Genomic DNA, 23,680 nt, shown 5'->3' on the forward strand with positions numbered 1-23,680 from the left:
GCTTAATTCTTGTGCCTTTAGGGAAACATTGACCCAAAATACACACACACACTTCTTTTTTCTTCTGTGTGTGTTTTTTTTTTACATGTTGCTATGTTGGGAACAAAAATCAAAATCCAGACTTATTTACCATATTTATGTTTATTATAGATTTACTCGGTGAGACTATTTACACTCAGATATTGCCAGCAGGGAGGATTCAGAAAGTTTTGTAATCAGTGGCCAAATGGGGAAAACTAATAATCCTCTGGTAGCTCTATAGAACCAGAAACCATTAAAGAGCTTATGAAATATTTGTTACAGTTAAACCCAAAATTATTCTCCTGCCTCTGGCAGATTTACACTAAAGTAAACTTTGAATTGTCTGATAAAGAATCGAGGGAGTTTAAAATGAAAGTGATGGGGAGGAATCTTTCTAACCTTGGTATTGTCCAATTGAAAACATGCACAAAGCCGGTTAGCAATTATAAGGATTTGATAAAAAATTTTCAACAAATTATTCAGAAGGTTACAAATAATTTTCGGCATGCTATTTTTTTTTTAAATAGAATGTAAAAAAAAATAGATTTATAAAAATTATTATGTTTGGTTATTGTTTAAAAGATATCTGTCTCATTTATCAAAAACAATATTCTTGGTTGAGTGGAAATTATTTTCAAACTAAATCTGCCAAAGGTATGAATAATTTTGAGATTAAAAAACTATAATAATCCATGTCTTCAAATATGTAGGTAATTTCAAAAATGATCTTACTTGAAATATTAGCACGTAACATTTTTGCGAAATTTGAAACATTGAAGGTCTTAATTCAAGCTCCTTCAAACTGTTTCAATATTTTCCAGCATTAAAAATGTAGACTAATTGCAACAGATTGTGTTGCCCATAACAACCTTTTTCCTCTTAATTTCATATTTAGAAAAAAAAAATATTGAGCATGTCAGGAAATTCTTTGGGTGCCCATTGCCCAGCATACCTCCACCACCGGAGCCCCTCTCCTGCCACTATGTGTCAGAGACAACAAAATGCAGCGTTACCATAGCAACAGCATCCGGTGCTTTTCTCCTCCTCCTGGATACACATCCTTGGAGCCACCCCTGTGATTGGCTGAGCCCTCTTTCGATGTCACCGTAGAAAACGAATGACGGGAATTTTAACACATGAACGGAAGCGACTCCGCGGAATCTCACTGGCTCCCGCAGCGTGGCTCCCATTCAGACCCGAGTGAGGCCTGCGAGCCGCGGAGGTCGCCATTGGGCTGCTTTCTGGTCCGTCAGATGAGGGAGGGCCGTCTTGTTTTTTAATTTTGTATGTATATATATTTATTTATTCTCCTGTTGCCTCGGTACGGAAGCCGAGCGGGGACCGGCTGGTTACGCAGCGGCCGCGGGTCTCCACCCGAGAGAATGGCGGCTGGAATCTGCTCCGGGTCGCGGTGAAGGGGGCGAGAGAGAGAGAGAGAGAGAAGCGGAGACATGCCGGAGATGGTGAAGAAAAAACAAAGAGACGCAAGTTCTGTGATTTGGTGTCGCTGCAGTTTTAGCTGGTGTCGCTTTTCCCCACAGCCTAAGAAATTGTGCCTGTAGTTTTTACCAAACCCCCCTTTTCCACTTTCGGCGTTCTCGGTGGAGTAAGTTTTTTTTTTTTTTTTTTTGTGATGCACACACAGGGCTGAGGGAAGCAGATGAAAACCCCGCACGGGTCCACATCATCGGGCGATATTTTCATCTTCCCTGTGTGCGTTAATTTGGGGGGGGGCAGCTGCAGTCCACGGATGCCAGCGTTTGGCCTGTCTGCGATGGGGAAGAATTTCCACAATGAAACCCTCCGAGTCTTTGTGCTCTGCATTAGTTGAGCAATGACAGCGCTACTGACGAGCCCGTTCAAAATGGGACGCGGATGGTGAGCGCAGTGGGGAGTTGGCGGGGGGGGGAGGAAACATTTTGACTTTATTTCAATGACGCGTGGAGATTGATATCCCTTACCAGCTGATTAAAAACCCACGATGCGCGAGTATAAAGTGGTGGTCCTGGGCAGCGGTGGGGTCGGGAAATCAGCCCTCACCGTGCAGTTTGTCACCGGGACGTTCATCGAGAAGTACGATCCCACCATAGAGGATTTCTACCGCAAGGAGATCGAGGTGGACTCCTCGCCGTCGGTGCTGGAGATCCTGGACACCGCCGGTACGGAGCAGTTCGCCTCCATGCGGGACCTGTACATCAAGAACGGACAGGGCTTCATACTGGTCTACAGCCTGGTCAACCAGCAGAGCTTTCAGGACATAAAGCCCATGAGGGATCAGATCATCAGAGTGAAAAGGTTGGTGCAATGTTAACGCCACTTCCTAAACTCACTTTAGAGAGAGTTTGCCATGTGTCAAAACTGCCGCGGTAAGTTTTGGCTTTGTATTTCTTTTGCCGTTTTGTTGCAAATAAAGGTACGTGATCGAAAATAAAAGCCCACCTCTCAAATTCAAGCTTCACATCACCGTATAGTGACATCACGTACGGTCATGGCTCTCAAACCAAGTGAAATACTAGTGGCGGGGACTGCCTGTAGAGGAAATCAGATCAAATATTGGTGCAATGTAAATGCAGACAAATTAGAAAAGGTTGTGAGCTCCAACAGTTGTAAAGATGAGGTGTTCATGCACATAAAAAAGTTGTTTTTGTTATAAAAAAAAAAAAGGTGCAGTGGTAAAGATGTTGAGAAGTCACTGTATGAACTGAAGCACACAAACTAAGAACAAGCTTTGGTGGCTCATGCTGCTTTTAATGTTCCTCTGGATTTGGAAGTGCATCTGGGAATTCAACACGTAGGTGTTTTGTGAATAGGTAAAGAAGAGACTTAACTGTAAAAGATATTTAACACTAATTTCTGGCCAAGATCTTGGTTAAATTGTATACTAATAGTTCAGTTTTTGGATTTATAGAGAAGCTCAAAGGTGGAACAGCTAGGGCTGAACAAATAAATGTTATTGAATTTTCTCACAAAGTACAAGCAAAGGAAACTTATACACAGCAAATATGTTTCTGGCTCATAGATCACACCATGGTGATCTGGCTGTCCTGCTCCTTCGTTGCTGCTTTCTTATGAAAACACCACCAGACAATGCTGAGCTCACTCTCTCGTTCCCACAGGAATGCACATGGTTGCCTTTTAGCTCTTAGCTGACAAACTAATGTTGAACCGCACAGGCCGATAATTGTTAGAACGAGCATCGTCTGCGCTCCCTGTTGTTTTTTTTGTTGTTTTTTTTACAAAATAGAATTGCTGTAGGAGTCAAAAATGTAAGGTGCTGGAAAATAAAGGTTTTAATAGTACCGATTAAAGCCTTTTTGAATGTCAAAAACATACACGTTATCACATTGCACCAATACTTTTGGTGCAATGTGAAGAATTGGTGACCGTTTCCATTGCCATCATTCCGATCAAAACCAGGAGGAATGATTAAAGAAAAACTCCCACTGCTCGGCAGTCAGAAAGTGAGTTGTGATGTTGTATGTCTGGTACTGTATGTCTTGCCATTTTATGTAACAATCACATAACTATTTAAAGTCACACAAGCAGAACAGGGCATTTACTCATTTGATCAGAGATGAAAAATGCCCAGAGAATAATCACTAGGAATGATTAACACTTGGACCAATAATGAACACTATTGTCTCCATCATTGGCATACATGGTCGTAGTATAAAGGCAGCTCAAATATTTTGGAAGCTACCTTAATACCTGTCAAAAGTTGCTTATTTGAGAGCATTCAACTAATGGCAGCAGATCATCTCGATTCCTGTGATTCTTCTGATCTTATCTGGTTCTGGTTTCAAGACATACCAAAGTTGTTGTTTTTTTTAACTGCAGCTTAAGACAGATACATATTTCCATCATTACTGTTTATACAGTTTAAAGATCTTTTATTGAGATCCCAGAAAAAAATGTTGGAATGACTGAAGTTTTCCTCATCTGCATGGTGCAAAGGTTAAAATGCTTGACCGTCCTCCGCATGTTGCCATGCACTGCCAGTCAGCTGTCTGAAAGAATGTCCTGAGCATTCAGGACAATGTATTTTTGTGTATAACAAAAATACATTTATCTGTACGGAAATATAACTAACATTATAGCTGTAAAAAAAAGTCATTATTTTAAAGGAAACTAGGATTACTTTGCTTCTCTGATTCAAATAAATGAGTTAATGTGACACGTTTTTGCTTAAAATTGTTACCTCAAGGTTGTCATACTATGAGAATCTCAAACCAGCCTATGACTAATGTCTGCTGTGCTGGATACTGCTACAGATACCCAGCCGTGAATGCTGTGTAGTCAGTGTTACAGAGGCTCTGCAGAGAGATCCAAAGAAGTGCAGCTTTCACTACTGTAAGGATGAGTACAGCACTCGCTCTCATGCCAGCTTCTGCAGAGGAAAGTCCATGCACAATGTCAGTAGGAGGAGCAGATGATCCCAATATGAGGTCATCAGTGAGAACTGCTGATTTCCTCTGTAGAGATGACGGTGTTACTGTTGCTGCTCAGCTTTAGTCCCATTTACTGTGCAGACGTACTTTATGCTTACATTTCACAATGTCGCAATGTCCCGCTGTGAACTTAAGTGTGCAGATTCATAGAAGCAGCAGCCTTGCTGTTTTTATTCGATCACTTTGTGAGTTTCAGTGTGCAGGCACCGTTCACTGATCCATAAAAGGGGCGCTTCATCAGACACTGGGGACGAGAGCCAAAGGACTCAGAATTAAACTCAGCTTAAGGCTAAATTACACTATTATCCTATAGACATAAGCCGGCATTAAATCATCAAGGTGGTATTACTTATTATTTGACCTTGATTAGCGATACCACAGTGTAAGACTCTGTGTTTACTCAATAATTTAAAAAGACGTTATAAAGTCATCTAACAGATTCAATGTGAGACATCTGAGGAACATTTTTTCAAATTTTACTAAACTAATACAAGACCGTAATGATCGCTTGTCAATTAACTACTTATTACGAAATGTATTTGTTTTGATTTTAAATAAAGCCGTAAGCTAAAATGAGAATAAACCACCTCTAATGTTAGGTGTAATTTTCCAAATGCTTATTACTTCATATTTTATGACTTTTTTCCTGTCTGTTTTCATACTAACACTGCAAGCATTAGCTGGCAGTGTTAGCTAATTAGTCAAACTATCTGCTCCGATAGCGAGCACACAGGCATGCTGCCAATTGAAGTTTTAAAACAGTGTTCAGTGAGTAAGAGTGGAAAGTCCCTTGGTTTCACCAGTGTGACTTTGTTGTTTTTTTTCTGTCCTGAAATATTTCCTTCTTTAAGTTTTCTTTCAGTTTGTTTAACTATTTATCTTTACGGCTCATTAGACACTGGGGATGACAGTCAAAGGACTCGTCCGGTGTGTTTGTGTTTTGGGAGTGCTGTGTCCTCTCAAAACACCAGTTCTGTTCAAATCTTTTATACCTATAAAATATTTTACTTTTAATAGGTATATTTTTGAGTAAAATGAACATTGTTATTTTTTTCTATGAACTTCTGATACGTTTCCAAAATTTCAAGCAGAAATCTTGTGATTATTTGTAAAAAAAAAAAAAAAAAAAAAAAAAGAGAGAGAAATGGTCAAAAATAATGAAACAGATGCAGTACTGTCAGACCTCAACTGATGCAAAGAAAACAACAATACTAATGTTTTAATTCAGGACAGTTCAGAAATAAATTTTTGGTAGAATATTCATGAGGTTTTCAATGAGGGTTCAGTGCAGTGGTCTCTCAATTTTTTTCCGTTCTTCGTATGAGTAACCCCTGCTAAGTCCAAAACAATGTGCAGTCAGTTGGGCTTTCTTACATCTACAACATTTTACTATCTGTATAAATAAATAAACTGAGAGAAAGTATTTAAAAACAACCTAACTTGTCTTTTTTTTCTATAAGCAATAAAAACATTTAGGAGATTTCTTTCACCTTGCTGGATGGCAGTTTACAGCAAAGAGGTCTGGTCGCATCTTTAATTTTCATTGCCACCTCATTAAAATGCCTTGAAGCTGTACCTCGCCATGTCTCAATGCTACCGTAGAAAATGTCTCACACCAAAATGGAGCGAATTACTTTGTTCGAGCCTCATCATGTGGAGTTTGCAGAAGAGTCTGACTTGAGGGTTGTAGTTTTCTGTCTCCTATGACAGTTGTGTCAATATCTGATCCATGATGCTTCATAAAAATGCAACAACCAACATAAATTTGCTTGTCTCCCGTCACTCGGCTGGGTGTAGATTACGTGCGGTATACTCCCTGAACATCCCTGTTGCTTGAAAGAATGAGGTCAACATGGTTCCCCCATATGATTCGAAAGTGGGAAAAGTATGTTGAGCGGTGTGGCGGTGTGTTTATATGTAAATATGTGTACTTGCGTGTTCACACTTCACACGCAGTCGGGCTCTTAGTGTGATTTAACACCCATCACTGAGTCTTGTGCTGTTTTCTGATATCACAGAAGAATCTATTTTCCGGAGCGAAAACATCACGCCTCACACACTCCTCCTACACATCAGTTCGTTTAGTACTCCTCTGCTTCCAAACGGTTCAGATATAAGCCTGGTACACCAGTGCGTTCCCTTAACTTCATTAAAAATATTTAACCCAGATTCTACATCGAATTTGTTTTAAATAGAGATCGATCCCAGGAGCAGTATGCACATTTTATGTTAAATTGTGCAGAAGGAATTTTAGGATTTCTGTTTACAGACCTCCGCGTCCATCATAGATAGGCAGACAGACAGACAGATAGTTGTGGTTACATGTTTATTACATAACTATGATCTAAAAGGGAGTCAGTCACAAGGTTTCAAATGTATCACAATATTTGACTCCAAGTAAGTTACATTCTACCGTTGCCTTTCTATGCATCAGATTCCAGCCAAGCCAAGCTGCCAGTGGATTTTTGGGTCAAGTCGAACTTCGTTCTGCATGTTGCAATTTCAAGATGTTATTTGTGCTGCACAGAGATGCTGCTGCAAAAGAAACCGCACAAACGTTTGCAGTTACATTTATGTATGTTGCAGAATTGAGCTGATAATAATAACTTGGTCCAGTCCTGTGATACACGAAACAGAGGCTCTATCTACACCACTCACTTCAAAATGCCAAATGCTCAGAGTAGCTGACATCACAGACCTGACTTTAATTTCTGATTAATTCAGCTAGTAGTTATTGGACCATTTGGAGGTCCAATAATTTCACAGGTCAAGGCTTTAAACTGTGTATAAAGCCTTGACATTTTGGACGATACTTAAGTTTGTAAGGAGAAAAACCTATTAAATCAAATCAAATTTTATTTGTATAGCACATTTCAGCAGCAAGGCATTTCAAAAGCATTTCAAATTAGACAATGTTGTCATGGCAGACAGTACTCATTCAGTCTTTATGCCACGGCAGTATTGTAAGCACAATGCAAATGAAACATGTAACTATATAAATACTTTATGCATGTAAGATAACTTAAATGTTTTCTAAAATGTTTATGTGTCATAGGTTTTTTTGTTTTGTTTTGTTTTTTTTACCTCATGCTTGCACCCATGTAGAAACTTTTCAGAGATTAAAACAGCATGACAGCAACTCGACCTTCCAATCAATGCTTGGTCAGATATTGTTTCGTTCTGAAGTTTAGCACAATCCTGTTTCGATTGGCATCGTTTAAGAGCAAACAGATCCGCTTCAAAAAATTTGCGCTCTTCTCTAATGTTTCCTGTGCTCTAAAACAGCAAACAAGAATGACTTGGTGAAAATGTTGGGTTGCAGGGGGTTGAACAGGGGAGCAGAGTGTGTTGCTGACCATCACATCGATCTGGAAGCTCCCCAGCCGCGTAGACTGAGGCCTTTCTGACAGACAGGCGGCAACCCAAGAGACAGGAGATGCACTGACCTATTCTGAGCAGCTTATCACTGAGCAGAGGAGGCTGAATGGTGTTGAAGCTACTGGAAAAATCAAGAAGTGTAATCCTCACAATGCCATCACCCCTATCCAGGTCAAAGTGAGAACACAGCAGGGGACAGGTCTACCCCTATATGAAAGTAAGAGGAACGTAGTCTGGCTAGGGGAGAATTTCAATCAGATTTCTCTTGCAAGAAAGGAAATGCTCCAGATTTATCTCAAATATGTTTCAATGATCTGCTTATATTGTAAAGATTATTTTAATACTTGAATTTAAAATTCTTGTTGAGCACTACTAGAATTTGATTCTTGACCAGGAAAATTTAAATGATTGTTGGAAAGTTAGAATGAACTGCTCTTGATTGTTTCAGCTTGTTTGCTGTTGACAAATTTGACAAGTTTGACTTACAGGATATTGTAGCATGAGGAGACCACAGTTCGATTAATCCAAGTCGCTACTACATACTGTGACTAATCACTGGAACGAAATTCAGTAAACGTGGACTTCAAAATTTTAGTAAGTCACATAACTAAGCAGGATGTTTGAAAAAATATCACACAGATTACAGATTAGTAGCTAATAAAGATGCAACAATCTTTTTTTTGTTGTTGTTGAGTTCTGATATTCGATTTCCCAGTTTTTGTAATAATTTGACCTGCCAATATCAATTTTAGTTGACTCTAGTTTCCATTAATCATTTATAATAGGATCAGAGGGGATGTCACACTGTGTGTGTGAGAGAAAAGCCACTGTAATCGGCAGGGCTGTACTATTTTAGAACGAGCCAACATTTTTGGGAATTGACATTTTAAAAGGGTGTCTAACACTTTACTGATTAGTGAATTAAAAGAGTTAGCCTAACTCGCATTGCTCTCTCATTGTTTTCTATAGCAAGAGAGAAACCCCTCTCGCTATAGAATACAACTATAGGGAGAGGGATTCAAGCACAGAGCACTTAAGTAGAACCTGTGACAAGAGGAAGAGGGCTAAAATATCTAAGGAAGTTCAAAAACAGATGAGACAGAAAACAGTCATTGACATCTATCAGCCTGGTTGGGGTTGTAAGCCATTTCTTAGGCTTTGGCCCTGCAGCGAAGTGAGAACCACAACCCAAACATGGAGAAAATAAGGAACGGTGATGAACCTTCCCAGGTGTATCCAGCTCAAACAAAGTTATTTCAAAGGTGAGCTGATGACTGATAATGCGCTTTACTCCGGTCAGCCTTCCTGTTGTCTGCCTTTTGCTCTCTTCGCCTCTTTCTCAACCTGAAAGAATGACAGACATTTCTGGACATGTAGGCAATACTGTCCCTTCTTAAGCAGTTCCTTGTTCTTTGACTTCATGTTCGAGATCTTAATGATATGAATGTAGTTAATTTTGTTTCACCTGATTCTGATTCACCAGCTGGCTGGCTCAGGTTTTAAAGCAAAGACAAAAAGGTTGATATCTCCACCAAACGTCCTGCAGAGGTGCTGTAGTGAAACTTCTCATTAAAGGTTCCTCCAAACACCCAACTATCGTTATTGATTGTCTCCTTGCATCATCTGCCAGTGTTTGCCCCCTAAACCCATCCTGAATTTGAAAAATATATGAACTCAGAAAATCCAAAACACTACAGTGTTGCAACATTACACACTTGGAGTGGGTCATAATACGTACCTGAAAGTAATTCCATTTGTCAAAATCTCTATATTTCATTCCTGTTTTCAATGGAGTCTTTTTAAAAATATTCTCGCCTGCTTGAGTTCTCAGACAGGAATGTGGCTGTGACCAAACGTTCTTCGTCTTTGGCAGTTTTGTGGCTTTGCTCTATATCTGCCTCTAAGATGTTTATGCTATCCATCTCTGAAGTCAGTTTGCTGTCCGTCAACACAGAGCGGAGACAGCCATGACACCCAGCTTGCATCAGTTTTAAACAACAAAAAGACACAGGGCATTGCATCACAGGCCGAAAGAAATGAAACATGGTCATGACTGCATTAGAAATCAGGAGATATTTACCTTCTGAGCCACATATTTCTGCAGCTTTTGGCCCGATCTGTTTCACGTCTCTGTAAGAAGTGTTTTTGAGCAAACCTCACTTGTTCGATTAGTCTTGTGTTTTGTCTGCTGCTGCCAAAACACTGATGACCTGTCACAACCGTATTGGCATTCGCTCAGGTCAGAGGCGCTGTAGTGTGTCGCTTTCATTCTGAACTCTGTCGGCGTCTATCAGTGTGTGCACATAGCACAGGCAGGGCTTCTTGAACTGAGGCCACAAGAGCTTGTGATTACTCCCGGGATTGCTTGTTTGCCGGGGACATCATCACTCCTCTCTTCAGCCACGGTTAAGGTTACACAAGGGATAGATTGTGATTGGCAACTTAACAGACCGTGGTCGGAGGACTGTGTGGAAGACAGAGGTGAAACATGGTACTATCATTTAACATGTCGTCCTGCAGCCATGATGCTTGGGCACCTGCAAAACCTCTTTTATGTACAGCTCACAGGCTTTTATTTTACTCTGTTTTAGCTCTTTCCGATTTCTGAATTGGTTTTTGAAGCTTTTTTTTTTTTTTTTACAGGTTTGTTGGTACCACACTTGCTGACATTTGTAACAGTATGTATTCAAATTGTCCAGTGTGAATATTGTATTGAATGTATTTTGCCCAGCCGTGAGCGCTTCTTCTGCTGTCTCGTTTTCCCCAGGATTAACACCTGTAACTTGCTGTCCTGTCTGATGTGATTGTGTTAACATCAACAAGTTATGTATGATTTATTTTTTTAAATGTACAGAAAAAAATAATATGGCCACTGATAAGCATGGTGTAGAACCTGTGATGCTGTGGGCTGTTTCCTCTTCCAAACGGCCTGGGACTCTTGCTAGAGATTACATCATGAATCCTTCAAATTACCGTGACATAAAAGAGATTACCTTTGACATAAAGGTAATTGTACATGATTGAGTCCAAAATATTTAGCAAAGTCAACATAAGGAAAGTTCCCAAGATCAACCTTTCTCCATGGCCATCATGACCTGAATCCTAAGACTTAGCTGAAGAGATGAGATCATTAGAGAAGACTTGATAATTTACAAATATTGCCAAAGAGAAATGCTGACAGATCCATCTTATCCTCCACAGGACAAGAATGTTGTTTGAACAACACTTTGAAAACCCTCTTTCTGCCTTGCTATTGAGGGAGTTTTGAGGAGAATGGCTCCAGGAAATACCAGAAACTGGAGTGTAAACACATGCTGACCCACTCTGAAAGCAAGACACACTTTAGCCAAGCTGGTTACATCTGCTAGATGGAATCTGCTTCGAATCAGAGGAGCTTTTTGGAGAAGAAGCGCTACTCGTCAGACATTCATACTCCAGTGAATGAGAGCTTCATTGTCTTGACAATACAAAGGCTTTTTATCCAGCCCCAGTCATAGATCTGAGCGATAATATACATTTGTGATATTTCAAGACTCAATGTGACATGGAGCTAATTTGCAATTCAAAAGCTTTCTTGCTAAATTAAAATGGTGAACATGTCAGAATAATACCTTCTAAACTTCTTTTTTTATGCTCCCCTCTGACAATTCACATTGTAAGTGGCTTTTGGGGCGAGATGACTCATTACATCAGCCTTTTTGCGACTCTGGGCTTGTTAAGCAGTAGCCGAAAACAGAACCGTTCCGAACACACGTTAGCAGGAAGACAATAAGACATTACTCATCCAAAACTGGGATCTCTCTCAGATAAAGTCATACCAAGTCCAGCAAATTGAGCAGCACAAACAGAAGTGAAGCTGGAAAATTGGTCTGTCACCCAGTTGCACACAGCTGAACCGTTCTCTGTAAACATAAAAGACCTTTTTGATATGGAATGTAAACATTTCCCTCGCTCTCAGCTGCCTGAGGCCCCAACTCAGCAGGAGATGAAAAGCCAGGCCAGCAGCAGGCTCAAGATGCTTTATCTCACTGCCTCTGTGCGCTGCGATATACGATGAGCTACATTACAGCTCAAGTCCTTTCCTCCATCATGGATGTATGGTTCCACCGTCTTCAAAGGAGAACGCAAACCTCCAGAGAGATATGATGTTTCTCTACTCAGAGATTCTTTCTGTGTAAAACCACGGATATTAAACGCTACGGTAGCGAAAGTGGGAACAAACTGGAAGGTTTGCTGCATAGGCCTGTGCGATATTAGGAAAAACATACAATTTCATCAGTGTGATTAATATTGTGGTGATGATTTCAGCTGCAAATGACCTACTTCCTTTGCTCTTTACATTTGTTCTCACCATTACAATTCCTCCACCTCTTTCTGTAAACTTTAGCTTCATAGTCACTAAAATCTATCTCAGGCTTCTACATGAACAGCAGTTAAAGTTCATCCAACTGGACTAAAGTGTTATTTGCATGCAATTGTAAATGCAAGTCGTTTTATAAACTATAGCCTATATTATATCCTTGCAGTCTTTTGTTACTGCGATATTGCAGGCATTGAAATCAGGATGAGAATTACAATTCGGTGGAGGAGAGTAAAATGCAGTGGTTTAAGACAAAGAAATCATTGAGTTTTTTTCCTCTATTTTCTTCTCTGGCATGATGATATTTCTCACCCACATCCATATCAGTCGCGCACTTGAAAGATCATGCAAATTAGACGAGGTTGTCGTTCACCAGAACTCTGTTGACTTTTAGTGCAGCCGATAGCTGCTTCCCTTTCTTAGGAGTTGGCAGTAGTGGCATTCAAACAGTAGTTGCTCTATTTTATCTTTTCGAGTTTTTCAACTGTCATGAAACCTGTTGGATTTAAAAATGTTGGCCATCTTTTGGAAATTTCCGTGTAACAGTGAGGCTCTGCTTTCTGCAGAGCATTAAAGCTTCAACAGAGCATTTAAATAAAATTGTTTTCCCATTTGGGGACCATTGCTGTAGAAAACACACATAGAGACTTCTGTTTTAGTCATGCCAGCCATGCTATTGACACTAATCTGCTATAAATACGATTCTAGAGACAGTTTCATTTTGTCAGTGTTCTTCTATTGTAAGATCCTATTTAACGACGATTGTTTTATCTCACAGATGCAAGGCGACGTCTCCTCCCCTCCTACTATAAATACTTAATGAATTGTCATATCAAGGAAATTAGAAATTAAAAATGTATTCCTGACAACTTGCTGCATCTCCAGTTCAAGAAGATTGAAACATTTAGAATTTCTGAAACATTACAAAGGATGGATGGATATCGGCAGTGGGACTTAAGGTCCATCCGGTGGTGAAAATGTGAAAAAGAAGAACCAAGCTAGAGAACATCTAAAATAGGAATAGTGTCTAAACTTTATCCCGCGTTAGTTTCTGAGTTGGTAGAGACCTCACAATCCCAAACGTGTATTTGATCTGAAACGGTGATCATGTTTTTCGGCAGTACGTGCCCCGCAGGGCTTGACAAAATCAAAGGCTTCACAACGTGACTTTAACTTTAAAACCTGTAACTTTAAACCCTTTGAACTTTACTCAGATATCCCAGATGATAGCCTATTAGATTAAAAAAGCACTTATTTAAAAGGTGAGACTCGTTTAGATTTTTGATCAAGTTTTATTAGTGTCAATTTGACAATTATTTGGCTTTAATTGTTTAAAGCAGGCCAAGCTGAAGGAAATGAATACTGAATTTAATCAAAGAGCAAATGATGACTTGTATTGAAGCTAAAACTGAAAGTTAAAGTCATGTTATTGAATGACAGCTGACAGAAACTGAACATTGTCTGTGCTAATGACGATAACGGAAAGATTCACAGTATTAATTTTGCTGGATATGAACTTGTAAATGCTTTTTGTTATTTTATTAAACCGTTAAAATCATCATGCGATATTCATGGAGATGCGCTCCCCTCTGTGCGTGTGTGTGCGTGTGTGTGTGCGTGTGTGTGTGTGTGCGTGTGTGCGTGGGTGTGCGTGCGCGTGTGTGTGTATGAGTGCGTGAGTGCGTGCGTGCGTGCGTGTGTGCGTGCATGTGCGTGTGAGTTCTCTCCTGATACCCCGGCTTCTTCCCACCGTCTGAAAACACGAGTGTTAGGTTAATTGGTCTCTCTAAATCGCTCTTAGGTGTGAGTTGTTCTTTGTGTTGCCGTGGCGATCCACGCAGGATGTAACCCAATCACTGCTTGAATCTCCTCTGACATAACTGAAGCATTTTGAGCTGCCATTTAGCAGATGTTTTATCTTTTCGAACACAAGAGCACGTGGTGATTTGCTGTCTGTTTTAAACAATTGGACAGGTGTACCTAATAAAGTGGCTAGTGAGTCTACGAGTCTGAATATCGTTTTCAGACATCTGAGGACATAAAGTTTGAGGCTCTAATGTGTGACGATAACACTCATGAATGAGGGTCTGAATTATTCACGACCTCTTTTCCTTTACCACCTGCTCTGCGGGAACAAATTTCCAGTAAAATTCTACTTTGCATTTCAGATTTTCTTTAGTGATGTACTTTGTGAGAGCACGAGCCCAAGGCAGACGGCGAGATTACCCCCATGGAGCTAAGAGCATTGCCAGCTCGCTTTTACTATTCTATATCACATTCAGAGAAACACTGTACATACAGTTTTTTAAGATCAGCGTCCATTTATCCTGTCCGGTTTGGCATTTCTTGGCCGGTGTTTGTTATCTGAGTTTAAAGTGATTAAGGGAGATGCAGGGAATTTGTTTTAATAAGCTTTAGGAGATCCCTCAGAGGCTCTCAGCAGCTTCTAATCAATGCCTGTTTGATAAAAGCAGAAGCCTTTTTTTTATGCTTGTCAGTAAGTGTTCCCAGTAAAACCTTATTGGGCCAGATAAGGAATATTTTTCTCTTCATTGATCCCGATGACGTTCACTCGGATTTAAGCCAGAGGCGCTAATGTCTCTGAGCTCCACTGCTCATCTGGGTTGTGTGAGATGGTCTGTATCATGCATTATAGATAAGATGTGTCTGGGTGTTTGCAGGCTAAGTGTTTCTCTGCCTTTTGGCATCAGGCTCACAAGCTGGAGGCTAAAGTGCGACACATGTTGTTATTGTCTCAGACAAACACGAATAGCCTCAGCTACTCATCTGTTCTTTACTCTTTTGTGTGCGTTGCACGGAGGAGTTTGTTCACTGTGACATATCAAGCACTGCTGAGTCCAGGGAAAGAGTGTTTGACACCCTGTGTGTTCACGCCTTCGGGGAGCCTCAGTATCCGTGGCAGCCACCATGTCAGACCCCTGAGACCGCTGGCTGGTTTTCTCCTCTATTATTATGGCTATATATACACACGTGCTCTTTATGTAACACATGTATTTATAATGTTTTCCCATCTTGGTGCAGCCCAAATGAGTTGCACATCATGACAACAAGACTGTACAGCTTTTAAATGCAAAGCACTTTGAATCGACTTGTTGCTGAAAATGTTCTTTAAAAATAAAACTGATCTGCCTAAAATCAGAGGCCACAAATCACCATGGAGTGATCAGAAGCAACTTTTTTTATGTTTAGTTATCTTTATTTTTATTTATTTTTTCAGCAGCTTGATTGACTAATTATTGTCTGTGATCTATGGGTGCTGTAAATCCAAAGCAGAAACACTTTAGGTCTTTTAAAGGATTTGTTTACTGATTAAAAGTCATAATCCCTTTGGCATCATTTTGTTCTTTCCTTTCTTTGTTTCCTGCTTGTATCCTTCCTGCTTCCTTCCTCGTTGCATTTCTTCTCTACTTCCTCAGGCCCTTCCTTCTTTCATACCACCCTCTTACCCTTCCTTTCTTCCTTGGGTTGTTCTGACATTTTCTTTCCTTTTTTCCTTTTGTCTTTTCATTTTCCCATGCTACCTGTATTCTTAATGCTTCATTGTGCCCTTCCTTCTTTCCTTCTCGTCTTTCTCTTCATGTGTCATTTCTTCTTTGTGACTTTACTTCTTTGCTTCTTTGACTCATTTGTTTCTTCAGTCCGTGACTCTATCCTTTATTTCTTCCATCCTATTTTTCTTTCTTTTCTTTCTTTCTTTCCTGTATCCTGTCATTCCTTTTTTCCTTTCTTGTGTCATTTTTTCTTTCCTCCCTTCTGTCTTTGCTTCATTTCTTTTCCTGTTATTGACGCAGAGATCTGGGTCTTTCCTTTTTGTAAATGTATTTCTTTTTCAGTTTGTCTATCTTGTGTCATTCCTTTGTTCCCTTCTTTTGTTCTTCTGTTTTATTCTTTCTTCAGATTCCCATTTTGTTCCTTTCCATCCTCCTTTGTGTCATTCCTTCTTTTCTTTCTTTCCTCCCTGATGTCATTCCCTTCCTTTCTTTTTCAGTGTCTGGGTTTTGCAGGTTCTGTCTGAAGTCTCTCTACAGAAGAATTTTCTATAAATTCATTTGGTATTTTAAAATGAGCATTAAGGACTGAATTTGGAAAATTTGGGTTTGGGAAAATAATCCCACTTTGAGCTAAAGTTGATACATTGAAAAATAGTTCAGATTTGTTTCGGATTTTAAACCACATCTCCTTGTTCCCTGAAGACGTTTGTGGTTTTCCTTCCTGGAATAAACCGAGTGTTTGGATTTCTACAGTGATTTTTAGCGAATCACAAGAGATCTGTACACCAGAAACATGTTCACATGTTTCCAGGAGAGAAAAAATGCCCAATAGCTCCTTAATTAGAGTCAATTTTGGGACTCCAGTGTGTGACAACGAGTTAACATGAATACTGATGTTTCTCAAAGCTGCTTCACACTGTGAGATAAACATATTTTCATTGAAGGCAAACTATCTACTTAAAAACCTAATTTACAAGCAAAGTAATGCTAATTCAGGTGAAACTGAGCAGAATCTGTGTGAAAATTAGACATTTGACACACAGGCAGTTCTGACAGGTGCAGCAGAGAGATTTCCATGGAGAGGACAAACTGTCTGGAAATGCTGCCTTTTCTCTCCTTTTTTTCCTCCTGTTTTTGTTGTTTTGTATGTATGCTGGCACAACAAATTGAAATTTGCCACTGAAAGACGAGGGACAGCTTTATTATTTGGTTCTAGTTTTGTGACTTAATGTTATCTTTTAATATATAAATTGCTTCTTAAATATAGTAATTAGTTCCAGATCCTAACAATTGTGTCGTGTTAAATTCATTTTGCAGATACTGATATATTTAACTATGTGTCTTTGGATTTGTTTTTTGCTTTGACTTCGACAATTGAAAGCATCTTGTTAATTCCCATTTAAGTTCTTTTAAATGTTTCTGCAATAAGCATTTTATAACTATATAGTGACTTTATACATAAGCCAATCAGCTATGTTATGAGAATGACATCAGGGGCGACGCACTTCAGCTTTTTTCCTCCTAAAGATTTTAACCAAATGTTGGTTTTTTTTACCCTGGTAGAGATGCATGTACATATTGTTGCATTACAAGCACAAACTAAATAGATTTCATATGGATTTTATGTGATAGACAAAGAAGTAGTTCATAATTGCAAAGTGGAAAATCACCAAAGTATCATATCTACATCATACATCTACATCATATCTACTTTGCCTCTGTTAGTGTAGATTTTCTAGAACTGTCTCTCTCTACAAATTCAGTTCCATTTTTTTAGCCGTGTCTCTAAAATCTCTGCAGATCTAGAAACTGGAACTTATGCAAAACTTGCAAAAAAAAAAAAGTTTTTCTTCCTGTTCGTAGCATGATGCTGTCACCACCGTGTTTCACTGTGGGGATGTTCTCAAAAAACATGGTTTAGCTTTTAAACCAAAAAGTTTCCTTTTGTGCTCTGACCAGTATATTTTTAGTTAAGTTATACTGTTCAGATTATGGATTGAATGATGCTCTGTTTGATGGCCGAAGCCTTGGATGTTGTTTTATTACTTAACTTTGTTTTAAATATCTCCACAACTTTATCCCTCACCTGTGTGATGTGTTCCTTCGCATTTTTTTTTAGGTTTTTTTTTTAGGTTTTTTAGGTTTTTGTTTGCTATTCCTTCCACTTCACAATTATGTGCTGTTTTGTGTTGTGCTATCACATAAAATCCCATAAAGGTTTGTAGTTATAATTGTGAAACATTAAGGGAATTTAATACATTTGCTAGATACTATTATTTCCTAATTGGAAAGCGCTTTAAAAGTAAACATTTCGCTGACGCCTCCCACCAACGAAAGAGCTCTGAAGTAATTACAGGACTCAGGTTCTGCATACCGAATGCAGAACTTTCTCATTCAAGCAGCTTCTAAGATGAAATTGGATCTCTGTCATGCATTTGGTCAAGCCCCTAATTCCTGGTGGTTGGTCTCCATCTGCTGAGCTGGTCCAGGGAACAGAGATGGCTGGTTGAGAATAAAGTTCACAGGATTCTGTATTCATGAGGAGATCAAAGCCTGGAAGTTCAAGCTCGTTTAACGCTGAAACTTGAGGTTCTAGCCCCTTAAAGACGCTCAGGGACCTGAAGTAGCATAAAAGCTGAGATGTTCTCCTACTCTTTATTCAGAATTAGACATTTTCTTTCTCATTCCGGCAAACAAGCATGACCGTTTTTTTTTAATTTTTTTAAGTAAACAGCATGCATGCTTCATAATGTGGTAGCAGAGTGTGTAAAATGTTGAGACATTAATGGTGCTTGGGGTAGATTGAGTATATTTATCTAAAACGGCAGGTCCAGCATCTGCTTTGTTCACAGAGATGGATGAAAGGAGAAACGTGTTGTTTAAAGGTTGTGAATACTCTTGATCTGTGCTCTCTCTCTGATCGTTGGAGCTTTGTTATTCCCTCTGATGTGTACAAAGTGTCTTGCAGAGCTGCCATGTTCCTCATTTCTCACACCTGATGCAGGGAAGACATTATTAAAACCGCATCTTGGTTCCCTGTTTTGTGATTACCAAGCAGCAGCCCATTTATTTAAACGTCTCCTCTGGCTGTCCATAAAGTAGCACAACTCCACAGTGACGGGCAAAGGGTCGTGGACACTTCCTGTCCTCAGAGGTCATAGATCTGCTGCCCATTTCCCGTATTCTTCTAGGTCAGACATGAGGCTGATTGGGTGGAGAGTCTTTTTAAAATTTCCATTAAGTAACTCTTTATCATTTGGAGTTTTTTAGTTGAACAGAGTGTCAAGGAATATTCAATTACTTATTCTTGACTTCTTGTTTTCCTGAAGAGGAAAGACGGTGTGAGACGGAAGCCTATTTCTTTATAGCCATCCTTAAGATTGGAAAGATTGGAAAACATTCAAAAGAGGCAAATATGTGCTAAATTTATAAGCAAAGAAATGGTTGCAGTAAAATGTTGTCATTGATTAGCTTGCCTATATATAGGGTTAGAGCAGTGTTAGAGTTAAGAGTATAAAATTTTAATATGTCAGGAATATTTTGAGAATAAAGTCAAAATATCTCAAAAATAAAGTCAAAATATTAACAGAATAAAGTCAGAATATTACGAGAATATAGCTGTATGATACAAAAGTAGTATACAAAAGAATAAGGTCGTAATAATATGATAATAAATTTATAATATGACTTTATTCTCGTACGACTTTATTCTCATAACATTCTTGAAATGTTATTACCGTATTTTCCGCACTATAAGGCGCACCTTCAATGAATGGCCTATTTTAAAACTTTTTTCATATATAAGGCGCACCGCATTATAAGGCGCACTGTCTGTTTTTGAGGAAATTGAAGGTTTTTAGGTGCGCCTTATAGTGCGGAAAATACGGTAATTTTTTTTCTTAACTTGACCCTAGTACTCCATTTGACAAACAAGGCAGGACAAACAAAAATGTTGGTCTTGCGCACATTGAGGAAGATATTATGAAAAGTAAACAAACTCTCCAAAGCCTTTTGCTAGGGGACTGCAGCATTTTTTTAGCATTGTTTTTTCTCTGTAGGTTTATACTGCTGCAGTTAAACAATAATTTATTCTGGGTCTGTGTGCACATCTGCTCCACCTCAATAAACGTGAAAACAAACTGATTACTCTTGAACGCCTCATGACCTGTAGTTCATTCAGTGTGTCTGCGTCCTCAGGTACGAGAAGGTCCCCGTGATCCTGGTGGGAAACAAGGTGGACCTGGAAAGCGAGAGGGAGGTGTCGTCGGGCGAAGGCCAGGCCTTGGCAGAGGAGTGGGGCTGCCCCTTCATGGAGACCTCGGCCAAAAGCAAAACCATGGTAGACGAACTGTTTGCAGAAATAGTTCGGCAGATGGACTACGCCGCCCAGCCAGACAAGGATGACCCCTGCTGTTCCTCGTGCAATATACAATAACCCCCCTGGGGGGTCTTTTGACTTTCAGGAGACAGACTCGCTCTTAGACATATACACACATGCACACGTCAGCTACATTTAGGACAAATTCACGTTTGAATGCAATTGATATCAGCTCAGCGGAGCATAAAAACTCTCTGACACGATAATTAATAAGGACAAGTGAGTAGTGCATACATCTTGGATGAGAAAAAACGAAGGATATGCCACAAGAGAATTTGACAAACGATAAAGTGGAACATGCCCTCGCCTTATGTTAGTTTCTTTGTTGTTTGTTTTGATCTTTTCAGGTATTGAGGAGACAGATCCTTGGCAAACAACCACAGACTGCAGTCTTCACATAGAGATCCATTTCTCTTTTTCCATGACTTGACTCCATATCAATCCAATAAAGCTTTCCTGGAAACCAGCCATTTCAGATATTTCAGAGTACTAGAGATGCTATATGTTAATTGTTTTCCCCCTCCAGTTTAGTTTGTGCAGTTTTTCTACTCATCACAGGGCTGAAATACAGAGGTGACCTGAAGGCGCCTCCATTTTCTAATACTTTTTTTTTTTCAGTTGATCAAAACAGCATTGGAAAGAAAAATGGTTAAGTCTGTTTTTCTTTTTAAAAACACATGCAGCCATCTCTTCCATTTTCTCACATGGCAGTCTTTCACATATTGTATGATGTTTTCTTTTCTCCTCTCTGGGAGACTCTGACAGCAGATTGCTGTGTAGTAGTGTAACTAAATGCTTCATTCTGATGGGACAAAGAGTATTTTCATTCTTTGAATTTCCACCAAAGACTATCACCACACACTTGATTCAAGAATCATTGGCGCTCAAGGTGAAGATGCCAACTTTTCCTTTCCCCCCCTCGGCAATCAGTATGAAAAGAAGCACTTGAGAACTGCAGCATCCTTTCTGTGCCGAAAGGATTCAGACTCATGTTGATGAGTAGTAAAACGAGGAGCTTGACCACAATAACGGTAGTGTATATATTTTGTATTGACAGTCCCAGCTCAAACAAAGACTCTGACTCAACACTTGGATCGTATGCATGGCTAGAAAACAACGACAAAAAAAAAAGAAAGGACTCTTTATTGTTTGAGGTGGATCTAAAGCTGTGGAAATGTGCAAATCAAACATGTCTGGATCTGGACACTGTTCAAGCTGTACGTTTGTGTTGGGCACAGGGAGCAAACATTTCCCCCGTGCGACCATTTTCATTGTTGATTTTCTATTTTTTTATGTAACCATCTACTCTCTATCCCTCTACAAATGGTGACACTGTTATGTTTGTCAACTGAACAATAAAAGTGCATTCAACACTCGAGCGGAGCTCTGACAGCCTCTATGTGAAGTAAAACGAAGCAAATAACTGGACGGCTTCACTTCGAAGAATGCTAATTATATACAGTGCCTTGCAAAAGTATTTATACCCCTTGAACTCTTTCATATTTACTCACACTAGAGCTACAGAGAATACTGCATAATTGTTAAGTGGAAGGAAATTATGGCTGCTTTCAAACTGTTATTAAAATGAAAACCTAAAAGTGTATCATGCATTCATAATCAGCCCAGCCTCTCTTTGAGGTTGTTCTGGGATAGAGTAATAAATCTCCTTGTTGACAGTGTTAACGGGGAAATATTTTGAGCATTTTATAAATCATAGAATTTCCCAAATAAAATCAGGAAAACAATTTTTATGCTTTAATTTCAAGTACAGAGATCTTTAGATACTAAGATGGGAATACCTGATTCAAACTCTAAAAATAATTATGTCCTTTAATGTACAACGTATTAATTAATTATCAATGAATGGATGGACAGAGGGACAATTTAAGTTAATTCTTTTATTTTAAAATGACCAAATGCCCAAAGCTACCACTGCTTAAAAAATGTTAGAAAATCTTTACATCGCTTTCCTGCCATTATACTTGTGACCACAAGGTGGCCGCTTTTTTTTTTTTCATGAGGTATTTATTATGCCGGAGATGAATGTCACGTAGGTACAGATGTCTGAGGTAAGAAAAAAAAGGGGAAAAAGTACAAAGTAACCCGGAAAGGTGTTGAATCCATTTATTCTTCCAAATTTATATAAGCATAGAAAAAGAAAACAATACATGGGAAAAAAGTTCTTGGATTTTCAACCTTTGTCCAATGCTTGTTATCTAAATCTTGTATCCATCCATACATCCAGGTTCCATATTTAAAGCCAGACTACTAAGGTCATATCTGCCGTATTATATAAGAAACATCTTTATTTATACTTCTAAGACGGGTAAAAATAATAATAAAAATAAATGAATCTGAAAAAGTGCAGACTTTTGAGCCCCTTTCTGTAGGTTAACCTTCACATCATCTTTCAATGGCTGGCTATTATTGGACTACATCTGGCAGAAAAGATATTAATTTTCATAACAACCCATGATTACAGACCGTGCGTTTTTATTTATAATGTATTTTATATTTAAGAAAAAAATTACAATGTACTTACGGTTAAATTCCAGGATGAATCTTAAAATTACTCAAACGTTTACAGGTGAACTTAATGTGACCTTCTCTAGACTTGTTTGTACATTATGAAATCTTCAATGTTTCAGTCATTTTTGCACAACTTGCTGGATGGAGCTTAACGGCAAAATTCACAACGAATCAGGCAATAAAATCCCTGGTTTGATCAGAACTAGCATTTAGAAAGTTCTCCTCTTCATGCTTTTCACATTTGGACATCATGAGACCAAGACAGCACCAAACAACTGATCAGCAGCGCCTTGTGGCTTCAAACAGGATGTCCTCAAACAGAAACAACCACTGAGTCATCAGCAGGTTGCAAATGGAGGCAGAATGAAAGTCAGAAAGGCACAGAAGTTGACATCCTTTGACCACGTACCATTGTGAACCTGAGCATCATGAACAGGTCTCTGTGGAACCAGATGATGATCATACAAAGGTGAGTACAATGGTACAAAGGCGAGAGGCACCTAAGTGTCACATTAGACCATTTGAAACCATTTACATCGGTGTCGTCTGGGTACTAGGCGACCAGCAACGACACCCAACCACCAGGAACACATAATCACCTTGCATTAGTCCATGAGTCTTTACGCTGGACAGGGTCCCACTGGGTCTCTGATGAAAGTTGATTCACACTGAGAAGAAATGATGGCGTCAATGACAGCCCTATTAGTTGGCCACTGCAGTCACCAGACGAGTCCTTGGTGGTGGTGTAACAGCCTAGGCAGGTGTGTCTAGTCGATACAGAAACAACCCCAAAATTACCTGAGTAACATCATACATCCAGCCATTGCCCCCCTACATGAACAGGTCTAATTTCATCTTCCTGGGCGCACCACTACCTCAAATGGAGTGGTCTGCAGTATCGCCACGTAGAGGCTCGTAACTCTGTACCCCAGAACCTCAATGACCCTCAGCAAACAATAAACTGTTGTTAAGATGACCCTTTTTCAGAAAATGTAACCAGAAAGCAAAACATCCCTACCTTTTCGCAAGTAGGAGTGTAAAATGCAATTTGGAG

The 23,680-nt window shown here is 39.3% G+C and overlaps 1 protein-coding gene across 1 annotated transcript; it reads left to right on the forward strand.

The window, feature by feature from the left end:
- Positions 1-1,161: 1,161 nt before the first annotated feature.
- Positions 1,162-21,475, forward strand: LOC103458821 (ras-related protein Rap-2a). Its single transcript, XM_008399902.3, has 2 exons — positions 1,162-2,316; positions 19,917-21,475. The coding sequence occupies exons 1-2, from the start codon at positions 2,003-2,005 to the stop codon at positions 20,152-20,154; spliced, it is 552 nt and encodes a 183-aa protein (XP_008398124.1). The 5' UTR covers positions 1,162-2,002; the 3' UTR covers positions 20,155-21,475.
- Positions 21,476-23,680: the final 2,205 nt, after the last annotated feature.

Source organism: Poecilia reticulata, chromosome 2 (genome assembly GCF_904066995.2).
Source record: "Poecilia reticulata chromosome 2, P_reticulata-male-v2, whole genome shotgun sequence".
NCBI classification, from domain to species: domain Eukaryota; kingdom Metazoa; phylum Chordata; class Actinopteri; order Cyprinodontiformes; family Poeciliidae; genus Poecilia; species Poecilia reticulata.

Coding starts and splice junctions, on each gene's coding strand:
- LOC103458821 (XM_008399902.3), top strand. CDS start 2,003: ATGCGCGAGTATAAAGTGGTGGTCCTGGGCAGCGGTGGGGTCGGGAAA. Junction 2,317..19,916: donor CAGATCATCAGAGTGAAAAG/GTTGGTGCAATG, acceptor CTGCGTCCTCAG/GTACGAGAAGGTCCCCGTGA.